At 37.8% G+C, this 12,700-nt stretch overlaps 1 protein-coding gene across 5 annotated transcripts in view; it reads right to left on the bottom strand.

The window, feature by feature from the left end:
- Positions 1 to 12,700, bottom strand: part of TNRC6C (trinucleotide repeat containing adaptor 6C) — a 146,492-nt gene that overhangs the window by 110,733 nt on the left and 23,059 nt on the right. For all 5 annotated transcript variants that reach the window (XM_058166277.1, XM_058166276.1, XM_058166281.1 and 2 more), the window contains exon 2: positions 1,493 to 1,589. In XM_058166277.1, coding sequence (XP_058022260.1) covers positions 1,493 to 1,555 — 63 coding nt within the window. In that variant the 5' untranslated portion in view covers positions 1,556 to 1,589. The remainder of the gene's footprint in view (positions 1 to 1,492; positions 1,590 to 12,700) is intronic.

Genomic DNA, 12,700 nt, shown 5'->3' with positions numbered 1-12,700 from the left:
AGGTAGGCCCGATTTTCCTTCGGGCGGAGTCCTGCCGCGGTAGGAATGAAGGTGGCAGATGGACCAGAAGGTCTGTTAATTGAGGTAGCCTCCAGTCCTGAAGTAGTCAAGCTGGATAGGGGAGCAAAATCCCCTGCATGGGCTGTTGTCTGAAATTCTTGCATCCCGGTAGTGACATTAGGAGACCAGTTTAGCTGGTCCTCCTGCTGGGCCTGAGCGGGGTAATTCCTTCCCCAAGAAGTGCTAGCCTCCTTGCTGCTGAGCAGGATTCCAGGGTCCCTATTTGCCTCAGCCTGTTTCTCTGCCAGCCTGTTTCTCCGCCAGGAGGCAAATAGGGGTCTCTAAGGCCTTTTGTCTTCTCCTGGCATCCTTCTCAGATGCTAATGAGATGGATCGTGAGGTAGTAGCCTTATACCTGGTAGAGGGCCCCGTAGATGCTAATTTTGCCCTCTTGGAATCAGAGGCTTCTGACCACTGATGTGTGGGGGAGGAAGCATCAGAATTGCTGGAATGAGAGGAACCCTCTTAGAATGCTGAAATAGCTTTTATATATTATTGTTGAAATTAGGCCTGGATCTGGGACAAATCCCAGTCCTGGGAAGGATCCTCTCTTTTGGAGTCTTGAGCCCAGCTAGCCGATAGAAAAGGTGGTAATTAGGCCAAAGGCTGGAGTCAATCTCCAAGGCCCAACCAGGTTTTGGCGCCAAACTGACAATACGGCTTGAAAGTGCCAGTAATTAATTGCGGTGGGGGCAGCGGCGGAAATGGCGCAAAACCGACAACACAGTTTCAAGGTGCCCTAGCCAACCACAGCAGTAGCAGAGGGAGAATGGCGTGAGACCGGCAACATGGTCACAAAAACCTTGATCCCTGCACGAGCGCGAAACTGACAATATGGTTTACTTAGCGCTAAATCTGGCTGCCAACTCATGTAAGACCGAAGCCTCAGTTTTTCTTATCCAAGGGCGCTGAGTCCATCAGAGACAGGCTGGCTGAATAAGCAACCTGCCGCTTTCTCTGCCAAGCACTTTGGCTGAACGGCGATGTCCTTGGTTGCAGGCCGTCTCGGCATGGGCCGACAAACCACTGCTGCAGCGGTGCAATCAGCCCTGATGTATCCAAGGGCTCCGATATTTTAAACTGCGTTTTTTTCGTTTGTTGAAATGCACTTGTACAAATCCAAGTAATGGGAAACTGATTTCATGTCTCTCTAGGACGACTGAGTTGAAAAACTGGAGCTTGGCCGGACAGAAGAAGCGTGGCTAAACAAATTCCAACTCAGTCTCTGGCCAATCAGACAATGATAACCCATTGCTTGGACTCTCCAAGCAGCACACAGGAGAATAAGAACAAACTTACGCATAATGTTTGTGTACTTTTTACAAATGATGAAACCTAATTAGACTATATTTCTCAACAAAAGAATTTTTTTCCAACTCACATGAATGAAATTGGCTAAGTGTTAAATTATATAACTGAGATCTTAACAAACCTTTTTCTGAGCACCTTCCTTCTTTTTCTTTTCTTCCTGCTTTTTCTTTTTCTTTTCTTCCATCAAATGTTCCTCTTCTTGTGTTTGTTCTTTTTCCCTATTTATAAAAAAGAATAGAACCTCTTTTAGACAATTATATAAATCAGGGAAGCCTGAATTACAGTAGACACTAAAATTATCTGCCACCAGATATTTAAATTATTTCCATCATAGAATTTAAATCAATATCAATTTAAATTAACAATCATATACGAGATACTTCTTACATAGTACACTGCTACCATTTATTTTACTTGTAGTTACTAACTGAACACTAATGAAACATTATAAAACTAGGTCTAATTACACCAGTTTGTTTAAAAAACAAAGATATAAACCAGAAACGTTCTGTGGCTCTCAAAAATTAATGTAGCTCTAAATGTATCTCTAAAACAATTAGAAGAAATCAAAAGAGCTATGAGAAATTCACTGGTTCTAACATCTGCAAAAAGATGATGTCTAACTCTGCTTTCAAACATTGTATTTAACTTTAATTTTTATGTAAAATCTCTGGGCAGGAAGAGATTAATGTGTGGGGTGCCGCAGGGATCGATTCTCTCACCCCTCCTGTTCAACATCTATATGAAGCCGCTGGGTGAGATCATCAGTGGCTTTGGGGTGAGATACCAACTGTACGCTGATGATACTCAGCTGTACTTTTCCACCCTGGGCCACCCCAGCGAAGCTGTCGAAGTGCTGTCCCGGTGTTTGGAAGCCGTATGGGTCTGGATGGGGAGGAACAGGCTCAAACTTAATCCCTCCAAGACGGAGTGGCTGTGGATGCCGGCACCTCGGTACAGTCAGCTGCAGATGCGGCTGTCTATCGGGGGCAAGTCGTTGGCCCCGATGGAGAAGGTACGCAACTTGGGCGTGCTCCTGGATGGTCGGTTGTCCTTTGAAGATCATTTGACGACCGTCTCCAGGAGAGCTTTTTATCAGGTTCGCCTGATCCGCCAGTTGCGTCCCTTCCTGGACCGGGATGCCCTATGCACGGTCACTCATGCTCTCGTTACTTCTCATCTGGACTATTGCAATGCTCTCTACATGGGGCTCCCCTTGAAGAGCACCCGGAGACTTCAGCTAGTCCAGAATGCGGCTGCGCGGGTTATTGAGGGAGCGGTTCGAAGCTCCCACGTAACACCTATCCTGCGCAGACTGCACTGGCTACCTGTTGTTTTCCGGGTGCGCTTCAAGGTATTGGTTACCACCTTTAAAGTGCTCCATGGCTTAGGACCGGGCTACTTACGGGACCGTCTACTGCCAGCCTCTATCTCCTAGCGTCCGGTGCGTTCCCACAGAGAGGGACTCCTCAGGGTGCCGTCAGCCAAACAATGTCGACTGGCGGCCCCCAGGGGGAGAGCCTTCTCTGTGGGGGCTTCTACCCTGTGGAACGAGCTTCCCCTCAGGCTTCGACAACTACCTGACCTTAGGACCTTTCGCCGCGAACTTAAAACCTATTTATTTCGTATGGCTGGACTGGCCTGATTTTAAATTCTAAATTTTAAATTTTAATTGTGGGTTTTAAATTTCTGTAATTTTTTATGGGGTGTAATGTTATTTTAAATTTCTGGCGAATTTGAATCAGTTTTTTAAGGGTTGTTTTAATTATGGTGTATGTTTCTGTTTGTATTTTATCTGCCTGTTCACCACCCTGAGTCCTTCGGGAGAAGGGCGGTATACAAATTAAAACATTATTATTATTATTATTATTATTATTATTATTATTATTATTATTATTATTATTATTATTATTATTATTATTATTATTATTATTATTAGAACTGATTTACAGATAATGTCTAATATTAAAAACCAAGAGGTTAGGAGCTTTTTGATCACCTTCTTTTGGGAGGTTGAAACAAATATTCTTTGCCTGTAAACATTATTTACTTTTCCACAAATTAAAAAAAAAGTGTAATTTTTACAGGCTTCTTGCCAATGCATACCAATTACATGTTCCTTAGTTTTATTATTTATTTATTTAGTATATGGCTGCAGTTTTCTTATACAAAACAGAAAAAAACAGATTAACAAACTTTTCTTCCTATTTACTAAAGACTCCCTTTGCACAAAGCATCTCCATAAATACTCACTTAAAAATAAATCAGTTTGGTCATCAAATTATATATATATATATTTTTTTAAAAACGGACAATTACTCCAAAATCCCTAACCTGCACCCATAGTATAATTTAATTTGGACAGAATTAAAGGATATATGTTCCGGTTTACTGTTTGGGTCTGATTCTTGTGCTGCATATACCGTAAAAGCCTAAGTTAAAAAATATGAAACAAAAACAATTATAAATTGAGATCAGATGGAAGTCAAAAATCTTGGCAAAAATCATAGCTGATTCCAGTGTGCCGGAAATGTAAATCTTACAGAAAGTGTAAATAAAATAAAAAACAGAATGTCTATTGTAATTAGAAAAGGCTAATTTCAAAAGTACCAAAAAAAAAGTGGCTGTAGGAAGGATGTGGATTGGAAAATAATTTTAAGAACTAGCAACAATTCATGCTTTATTGTAAACTCTATCCAATACAGTACTTTCATTCCTTTGATAGACCATCATCTGCCAGAGGATTGGATTCTTTGTTCCCCTCTTGCCAGGCACTTCCCAAACCTTCCTTGTAAGTTATCTTTAAGCAAAGTCCACTGCACAGTCAATTTGCATAATGAAGCACACAGTCTCTTATTTTAATAACTATTTTTATTCTGCATTATAACATATATATGTGTTTGAAAATAGGCAAGCCTTTTATTAAAACAACAAGAAGTTATAAACTAACATTGGCAGAAAGATATTTCCTAGCAGCAATGATCCCCCAGTCTATATTATATTACACTAAAACAGATTTCAGGGAAACCTTAGGTATCTTATAGGAAATAAATGAATTTGTATTTTCAGATTGGATTCAAAAATGGTACATACTGACAAATTAATTCATAACATATTTCTAGCTAATTTAAATAACATAATTTTGATTTAATAATTATATTTGGATTAAGCTAAATCTTAAAAGTATGCAGAATTATATAAAAAAATTCTGCACAGCATATTGCTAAGCTGCTTTTCAATAGGCACTGTTACAGCTCATTTCTCAACTTTTTCCTGGCTGATAACAACAAAACTCTTTGTCTCATGGGCATTGTGCTAGAGTTTGTATATTGGCAAAATTGAGAAAATAGGCAGTCTATCATTCTTCTGCCAATTTCACTCAGTGTCAAATATCCAGGGCACAAAATCCTGACCTGTTGTGATAGCAGATGAAACTTTTGACCCTGTACCACAGCTCTGAGCAACCAAAATCAATAAACTGTGAATTATGCTGTTATACTGATGACAGCCATGAACTTAACTATAAATAGGGATTTTAAAAAAGGTTCAAAATTTCATTATCTTTTTATTCAATTACAGCTTGATTTTTTCAAAGGGGAACATGAACAGAATATAAGGAAATATATAATATGAAACACATTTCTTGTTAAAGATTGCATAACTAAGAATTTTAGGTGCACTTAGTTTTATTTATAAGAAAGTGTATAATATGCGGTTTTTTAAAGTATTAATACATGAACTCAAAGAGCTTGGAAGTAAATGGTTAACTCCCTTTAACTTCAAGAGATAGTTTATCAATTCATATATTATTTATGTATTATCTGGAGAAAAAATACCTTCCACGAAAGCGGTCCCTGGTGCCAAAAAAGATTTGGGACCACTGCTCTATATCTAAAAATATAGCTCCAAAACAGTTGAGCTGCTTCCTAAATCATTAGAAGGCCCTTGCAAGCAATAAAATGAACCAACTTGGTAAATCTATTACTACCAGTATGCTAGTATATCCCGAGTCAAGATCAGTGATTAAATCCAGAGAAATATCGGCAAAGTTGCAACTCCATGCAAATTCTGGCCCAGCTCTTGTGTAACGTGGCATTCTGAAAATTGGTCATCTGTGCATCCACTTCCTGTTGGTATAGCAACAACACTGCTTCCAAATACTCGGTGGATAATGGAGTTTTTTGAGGATCCAAGGCTACTTCTGAAATTTTTTTCTTTAGGAGAGATTCTGAGGTATGCAAGATTGATATCAACCTTATTAGGTAGATCAGATAGGAAGTACAACCAGATGAGCTAATTATACTTTAATCTAAAGCTACACTAAAAGAATCTCCCAAGGTTTTTCAGGCATACAATTACAGCGGTGCTGCAAGGAAGTCAGAAAAGCTACAGGATGTCTTGGAACCTGGTGCAGGCTGTGTGCAAATACAGGAGGGCCAGGGGGTGAAGAAAATGGCAGGGTGCAAATGCAGAAAGGTCAGGAGAACTGAATAGAGTGACTTGTGACCTTCTCTGGCAGCTTCCCACAAACAAAGTAAATGAGTTGCAAATGGTGATCACATGACTGAAGGATGCTTCCAACTGGCATAAGTGTGAGCTGGTTGCCAGGCACACAAATTATGATTACATGACTATAGAGGTGATACAAGAGTTGGAGTTTTGAAGAATGTTCATAAGTACCACTTGTATATCTCTATCACAACTTCAAATGATCACTGAACAAATGGTCGGAAAGCAAGGACTATCTGCAATATGCTACTACCTATGGCATAAATGGGTCCCAAAAAATAATCAGGATAAGTGACATCTGACTCAAGTTGGAAAGCAGAGATTCAAAAGATTTGGATGTGACATGGAAAATATCAATTATAGGTTCTAATCAATTAGAATATATTGGTTGAATGTCTAAATATAATAGATATGGAGAAACAGAGCACAGAATGCTAAAAATATGGATTTTTTTTAGTTAAATAAAAGATAAAACTTTGCTGTTTACAAGAAATAAAGGATGTTAACATACATTATAAGTAGAGGGAGGGAGGGGGAGAGAGAGATATGAATAACCATATCATGACATTGAAAGAAATATGACCCAAGTGCTCTTTGCAGCGCTACACAGCTTGAGTTATTTGTCAGTTTAATATCCCACCATTATCTGTAAAGTCAAGGAAGCGTACACAATACTCCCTCCTCAGTTTTTCCCACAACAATTATGCTTAGATGGTTGGTTGAGGAATATATTCCAAGAACATTGGGAGATAAAGAAAAGTTAGTTTTTAAAGAGACAGGCTAAGGCCGGCAACCTCTACAAGCCATAATAATGTACTTAAGTGAACTGGACCTTTTCTTGGTATGATTCCCCTGTATAGGGCAATCGGGAGGAAGAGCACCATGGAAAAGCCTCAAGCAAAATGCAATCTACTTTTCTCTGCTAAAGAAAATGTGTGTGTGTGATTAATTCCACCTGCTTTAAATCACCTGGTAGCATGGTCTCTCCTGAAGCCTCCCTGGTTTTAGTTGTTTTAAGGATTTTTGCTCAGTTTCAGTTTCTTGCAAAAGCAATTACATAAGCAACTGAGGGAGAAGTAAGGAGGCAAAAACTTTATGCCTTTGAAGTTTAAGAAACTTCTCCACAGAGGTTTGATGAATATATGTAGAATGCTTTCTTATATTGTTCTTACCCTTGCACAGATACATATGCATTTACAAAATAGGCTTGGTTATTTTTGCCAGTCAAGGGAATTTTTATGCATTAGATTATTCATTAATAATAATTTCAAAAGTTCAAGAAAAGATGTAGAAGAAGAAACAAGGAGTCTTTCTGATAATATCTAGCAGGCATCCCTTAGATTTTCAGAATATTATTCCAAATCAGCACTTTGTGTATGCTGGCCATCTCCTGTATTCCTCAAAGTTCCATATGCATCACTTGAAAAAGAACAAGGATTTAAAAAAACCAACCAACCATTGCCTTTCTGAACTAGGAAGAGAGATTATTCTCTATATGTTCAATACAATAGCATAGGGAAACTTTAAATCAAATATGGATTTGAAGAACACCGAATTATTCTTGGCACTCTGCATAGTCATTTTGGTTTTTGTTTCCATTGCAGGAGGGCCATTTGTGTCCTCTACTGACATAACAAATACTTATTTTCATACATTATGTCACACTGCATGTAGTTCTCACTTAACAACACAGTTGGGAATGGCAACTCCACTTTTAAGTGACATGGTCATTAAGTGAGACACCACATTATTGCGACTCACAATGTAACTTTCCCTGCACTCATAAGTTAATCACCATAGTTGTTAAATGAGACATCACGTAACTGCAATTTTCTGGGTTAATGGCTAAACCTAAAGAAACAGTGCTATCAATAGAGATACAATTTTTTGAAGCATAATTGTTTCTATGATGGGGCATGTTAATTTGCTATTTTGCAAAATGAAGAGACTTCAGCATGGAAGACTATGGAAGACAAATTTCTCGATTTGTCATGTGAGAGAGTGAAAGGAAAATGTGATTTTGTCCCAGATTTTTGATATTCTTGCCACGTGCTCTTGATAACTGGTGATCCAAAAACACAAAGCATTTGAAGCACAAGGCTTCCATCCCATGGTGTCCGCTTTCTGGCTCTTTTTTAACAATAGGCATAGAACATTACTTCCATTACCTCCTGAATGGGAGGCCTGCACATGCATGATAATGCAATTGGACCAATGATGATTTGGAAGCAACTCATACCAGCTGGCAAGAGCTAATGGTTAAATTTTTAGGAATTTGTCAATCCAGTTCATAGCAGATTTGAGCTACAACACCCAGAACATCAGCTGCTCTGTAGCTAGTAGTATACCACTAGACTGGACTAGGGGTGAAATGCTCCCGGTTCGGACTGGCTCGCCCGATTCGGTAGCGATGGTGGCAGGTGGTCCGGAGAACCAGTAGCAAAAATCCCTTCCCCCCCACCACATGCCCAGTTGAGCTGCATGATCATCAGATGCTTTTTTAAAAAACTTTTAAAAGCATTTTTTCTTTGGCCAAAAAAATGCTTTTAAGAGTAAAAAAAAAAGCCTCTGATGATTGCGTGGCTCAGCTGGGATCATCAGAGCCTTTTAAAAGCATTTTTTGTAGAAAAAATGCTTTTAAAAGTAAAAAAAACCAAGTTGGCCACGCCCACCTAGTCACATTACCCCCCACCAAGCCACGCCCACAGAACCGGTAGTAACAAATTTTACATTTCACCACTGGACTGGACCCTATATAAGTTCACAAAAATGTAGGGGAAAAGCCTCTTCCTGGAATTCTTGGCAATCTTCAAACAGATAGGCAGCATGATGGTCATAATCAGCAATTAAAATATATTCACAATTAGTGTAAATACTGGATTTTAATCAGACTGATTGCATTTCTTTAGTGCTAAATCTTATGAAGTGCTATCTTTTGGGCTAATTGCTGCCTATTCTATATTCAGCAGAAAAGTTACTCTTTTGGATCTCACAGCATAGAGTAGATCTCATAAATTTCAGCTGTGGATTCAATGCTTGATATTGAGAATCTGATTAAAGTATTTGTTACCAAGGCCAATGCTCTATTCTGAATAAATTCTAGGCATGCCAGTGCTTAACTATACAGCAAATCCAGCCCATTTTATTTCTTGTGTCTGACAGTTGTGCCCTTACCATGTTCCCCAAAAAACTTATCAGCTACCAACAGATGTGAGCAAATGAGCCAACTGTTAGCCCCTTAGTGTTTTCAACAATAGGTCAGAATATACAGTAGCCCCCCACTATTCTTCTTCAACCTCCATAGTGTGAGCACTTTGGGTAATTCTCCAGCTCCTTTTTCTACTAACAAATCAATGTATTGTAATATAGAGATGAAATTTATGAAACGTATATTAAAGCATTTTAATATGATCTAAAAGTATTTTGTTATAAATACTGTATTTTTTGGAGTATAAGACACACTCCCCCTTCCCCCCCAAAAAAAGAGACTGGAAATTTGGGTGCATTTTATACTCAGAATGTAGCTTTTCCGAAGCTTTTTTTTCAGCCCTAATGAGGCACTAGCGAGTGAAGCAGTCTCCTGCTTTGCCTGCTTTTCTCATTGCTGCTCCCTCTCAGCTGTGCTTTAGAAGCTGTTTTTCATCCTTGGCCAAGCAGGAGATAAAAAGCCCGCCAATGTGCTCAAAACCAGCAAACTAATGTGCTGAAGCTGACCAGACTAAGGACGCTAGCCAGATGAATACCTGGTAGGCAGATTCCCCATATTTTCTTCCCCAAAAACTAAACTGCATTTTATACTCTGAAAAGTTGAATACCTAGCCCATGTGACCAGCAATGAAGGATTTAAGAAAAACTATTACTGTAATATTTGGATGTCCACAAATTTTCTCTATGTGATCTAAATCCTGGTATGGCATTCTGGGGGCTTGACAAAGGTAAGCCAATATCGTCTGTGAAAAAGAAGCTAGGCAAAAAAACAGAAATGAAACATTTTAAAAGATACTCATACCAGTTCCAGAAACACAAGTCTCATTGCCTATTATTCAAAAAGCCACTTATTACCTCCATTTCTAATTCACTCTTTCTGGGAAAGATGGTCAAGACTTAGTCACTGGGTACATTAGAGTTGTTCCAGTCAATAGTTTCAAACAGTGGGGAGATCAGGTGGCCAGTTGCTGCTCTGGGCTATGGCAAAATTTGGTTTTCTCCCAGTTTTTAAATTTTCTACAAAAGTGGTTGGAAAGGTAATCTATCAGTTCAGGCTGCAATATCATCAATATGCTAGGTAGAAGAAGCTATTCGTATCTTATCTAAGTATCATGAGATTGCTAGGGTCTGGATGGGATAAAACATGAAGAGGCTAAATCCCAGCAAAAAGAGTTTGATATTCATTCCTGAAAGCCCTTGACTGTTCCAGCATTGTCTTTTGATGTGGCATTGCCCTGAAACAGCAGATCTGTCACTTGGCGTACTATGTGATCCACTCACTGCTTTGTATCATGGGCAGCAGGCCTTGATCCAATTTCAGTTGGTGCACCAGCTGAGCATTACCATGCACCTGGATAAAGGTAAATTAACCTACCTGGGGCTGCCTGAGATAACTTGCTTCGCAGTAACAAAGACCCTACTAAGATATATTTCACCAAGACAGTACCTAATGGCTCTGATCTGGCTCTCTATACATTTTTAATAGGCAAACCCTTCGAGTCATGATGCTAAGACTCTGCTGCTTTCTAAAACTTTAGAAACATAATAGAATTACGTAAAATGGAAACAGAGCCATGCTAGATCAAACCCAAAGGCTATTGAATGGGCTACAGTATGCTTTTGTCAATAATTTGGAAAAATGCTGCTGGGTACAAATATAGCATCTATTTACAACTCTTTAAAGCAACCACATTTTCTCCTTTAATTGCACTGTTGCCACTTTATCCTAGGGAAAAATTAGGCTATTTAAGGAGTTGTAAAAAGGTGTTGTATACATTCTAAAGCAACTTTTTGAAACTGAATCCGAAGCATCACACAATCCTTCTAATAGTAAACCACTCTATTCCTGCTATTTCCAGCCAGATGCATTTGGGAAGTATGTAACGGGGATGTGAGTGCAATAACATTCTCCTTGTTCTTTAATAGATGGTAGTGGGAGGAATATTATTTCTGACAATGGAAGAAATATGCAATCATTAGGTCTAAGCCACTTATTCTATCCAAATTAATTATTAAACAACACTTATATTAAGAATAAATTCAGATGGAGAGAATAAACAACAACAAAAAGCCAATGTGGCTATCTTCAAAATTTCTCTAATCCTCTTCTGAAGAAAGCCACAATGCATTTTTATTGTTATTTAAGAATTCAGTTCTTCACTGAAGAGAGTATCTGTTGAACATGATTTCTGCTGAAAATTCCAGAATCTGAGATTTCACTAGATTACAAAAGTAGATTTGAATGTATTTTTAATTATCATAAAATTTAAGTTTATAAAAACTTTAAGTCTAACAGCTAAAATATGATGTTCATAAATTGTCTCCTTCAAAACCTTAAATAATGAATATTACATTTTTACTTTCTCTAAAATGAACTGTATCAGCAAATAAATCAAAGAACCCATAGAACAGAAAATCTGAGTCTTATTTATTACTTGTAACACCAAATTCACTAAGCATAAAATATATACTGTACATTTTGTAACGCTATTAAGAGAGTTACTGGTAAGAAATATGTACTCCATAAGAACTCCAAATACACTTTAGCCTCACTGATGTTGCCCAAATTATGTCAATTTCTTAAGAATACAAATATAGCATGGCTATTTGCAGGAGAAAATTTTATTCTGCCTTTTTTCCCCATTACTACATATACACTTTGCTTCTCTGTGGGCAACAAACTGCTAATGTAATCTTTATTCATGTGGAAATCAAGATATAATCAACTGTATATGAAAAACCTTTCATTCTCCAGACCTCCACATTGTATTTGTGTTTTGAGGAAGGTGAGGTCATTAGACCCTATCAGGAGTTGTAGAATGATTACAGATCTGCTCATTATGAACCAGACTGAATTTCTCAAGACAAGACACGGGTAATAATAAATCCATAACAAGATATGGAAACAGATTAATTTTTCTATGACAAAAACAGAGCAGTAGTCACATGAATTTGCTATTGCACAGTCTTCCAAGGAAAATCCAAAATACAGCTATTTGAACTGTAGTTCAACTGTAGTTAAAGTTGGGATCTCATGTTAATTTCAGGAAAGTTACCATGATGTAATGCAATAATTACTGTGTAGATATCAATTTTGAGATAATTCAAAATCAAAAGTTTTTTTTATCCTAAGTTGACATTGTAGTATTATAAGCAGTTTTGTAGATAATATTGTTATATTCTCTCTAGCATCATTTAACTTGATAGTAAACTTAACTCAATTAATTTAATAATAGTTCTATTTTTAAATATAGTTTCTTGGCTTTTCCCTCCTCCCCCAAAGATATAAAGGGAAGGGAGAATGCTCAGAAGAAGACTCATTCTTATCTAGGCTTATTTGGCTTTTAAAGCCAAATTGAATTAATAGTACTACTGTACATGGTACTAATAAACTTTTTTAAAAACACCTTGTTTTTTTTCTAAATCACCTTCTTACATGTATTTTGGATATTAAGTAGGGGAATAGTCAGATATTCAGCTTTTATTGGCCATCCACCCTCAACAAGAGTATTCCTAAAATCAAATCTGCTCTTAGGGAATTAGGTAGCAAATACAGTCAGAAACTATATACCAATAGCACACATTTAGAAGACAATGTGTAAGAAAATATATT

The sequence above is a fragment of the Ahaetulla prasina genome, chromosome 2 (genome assembly GCF_028640845.1).
Source record: "Ahaetulla prasina isolate Xishuangbanna chromosome 2, ASM2864084v1, whole genome shotgun sequence".
NCBI classification, from domain to species: Eukaryota; Metazoa; Chordata; class Lepidosauria; order Squamata; family Colubridae; genus Ahaetulla; species Ahaetulla prasina.
This window is presented reverse-complemented; position numbering and strand designations above follow the sequence as displayed.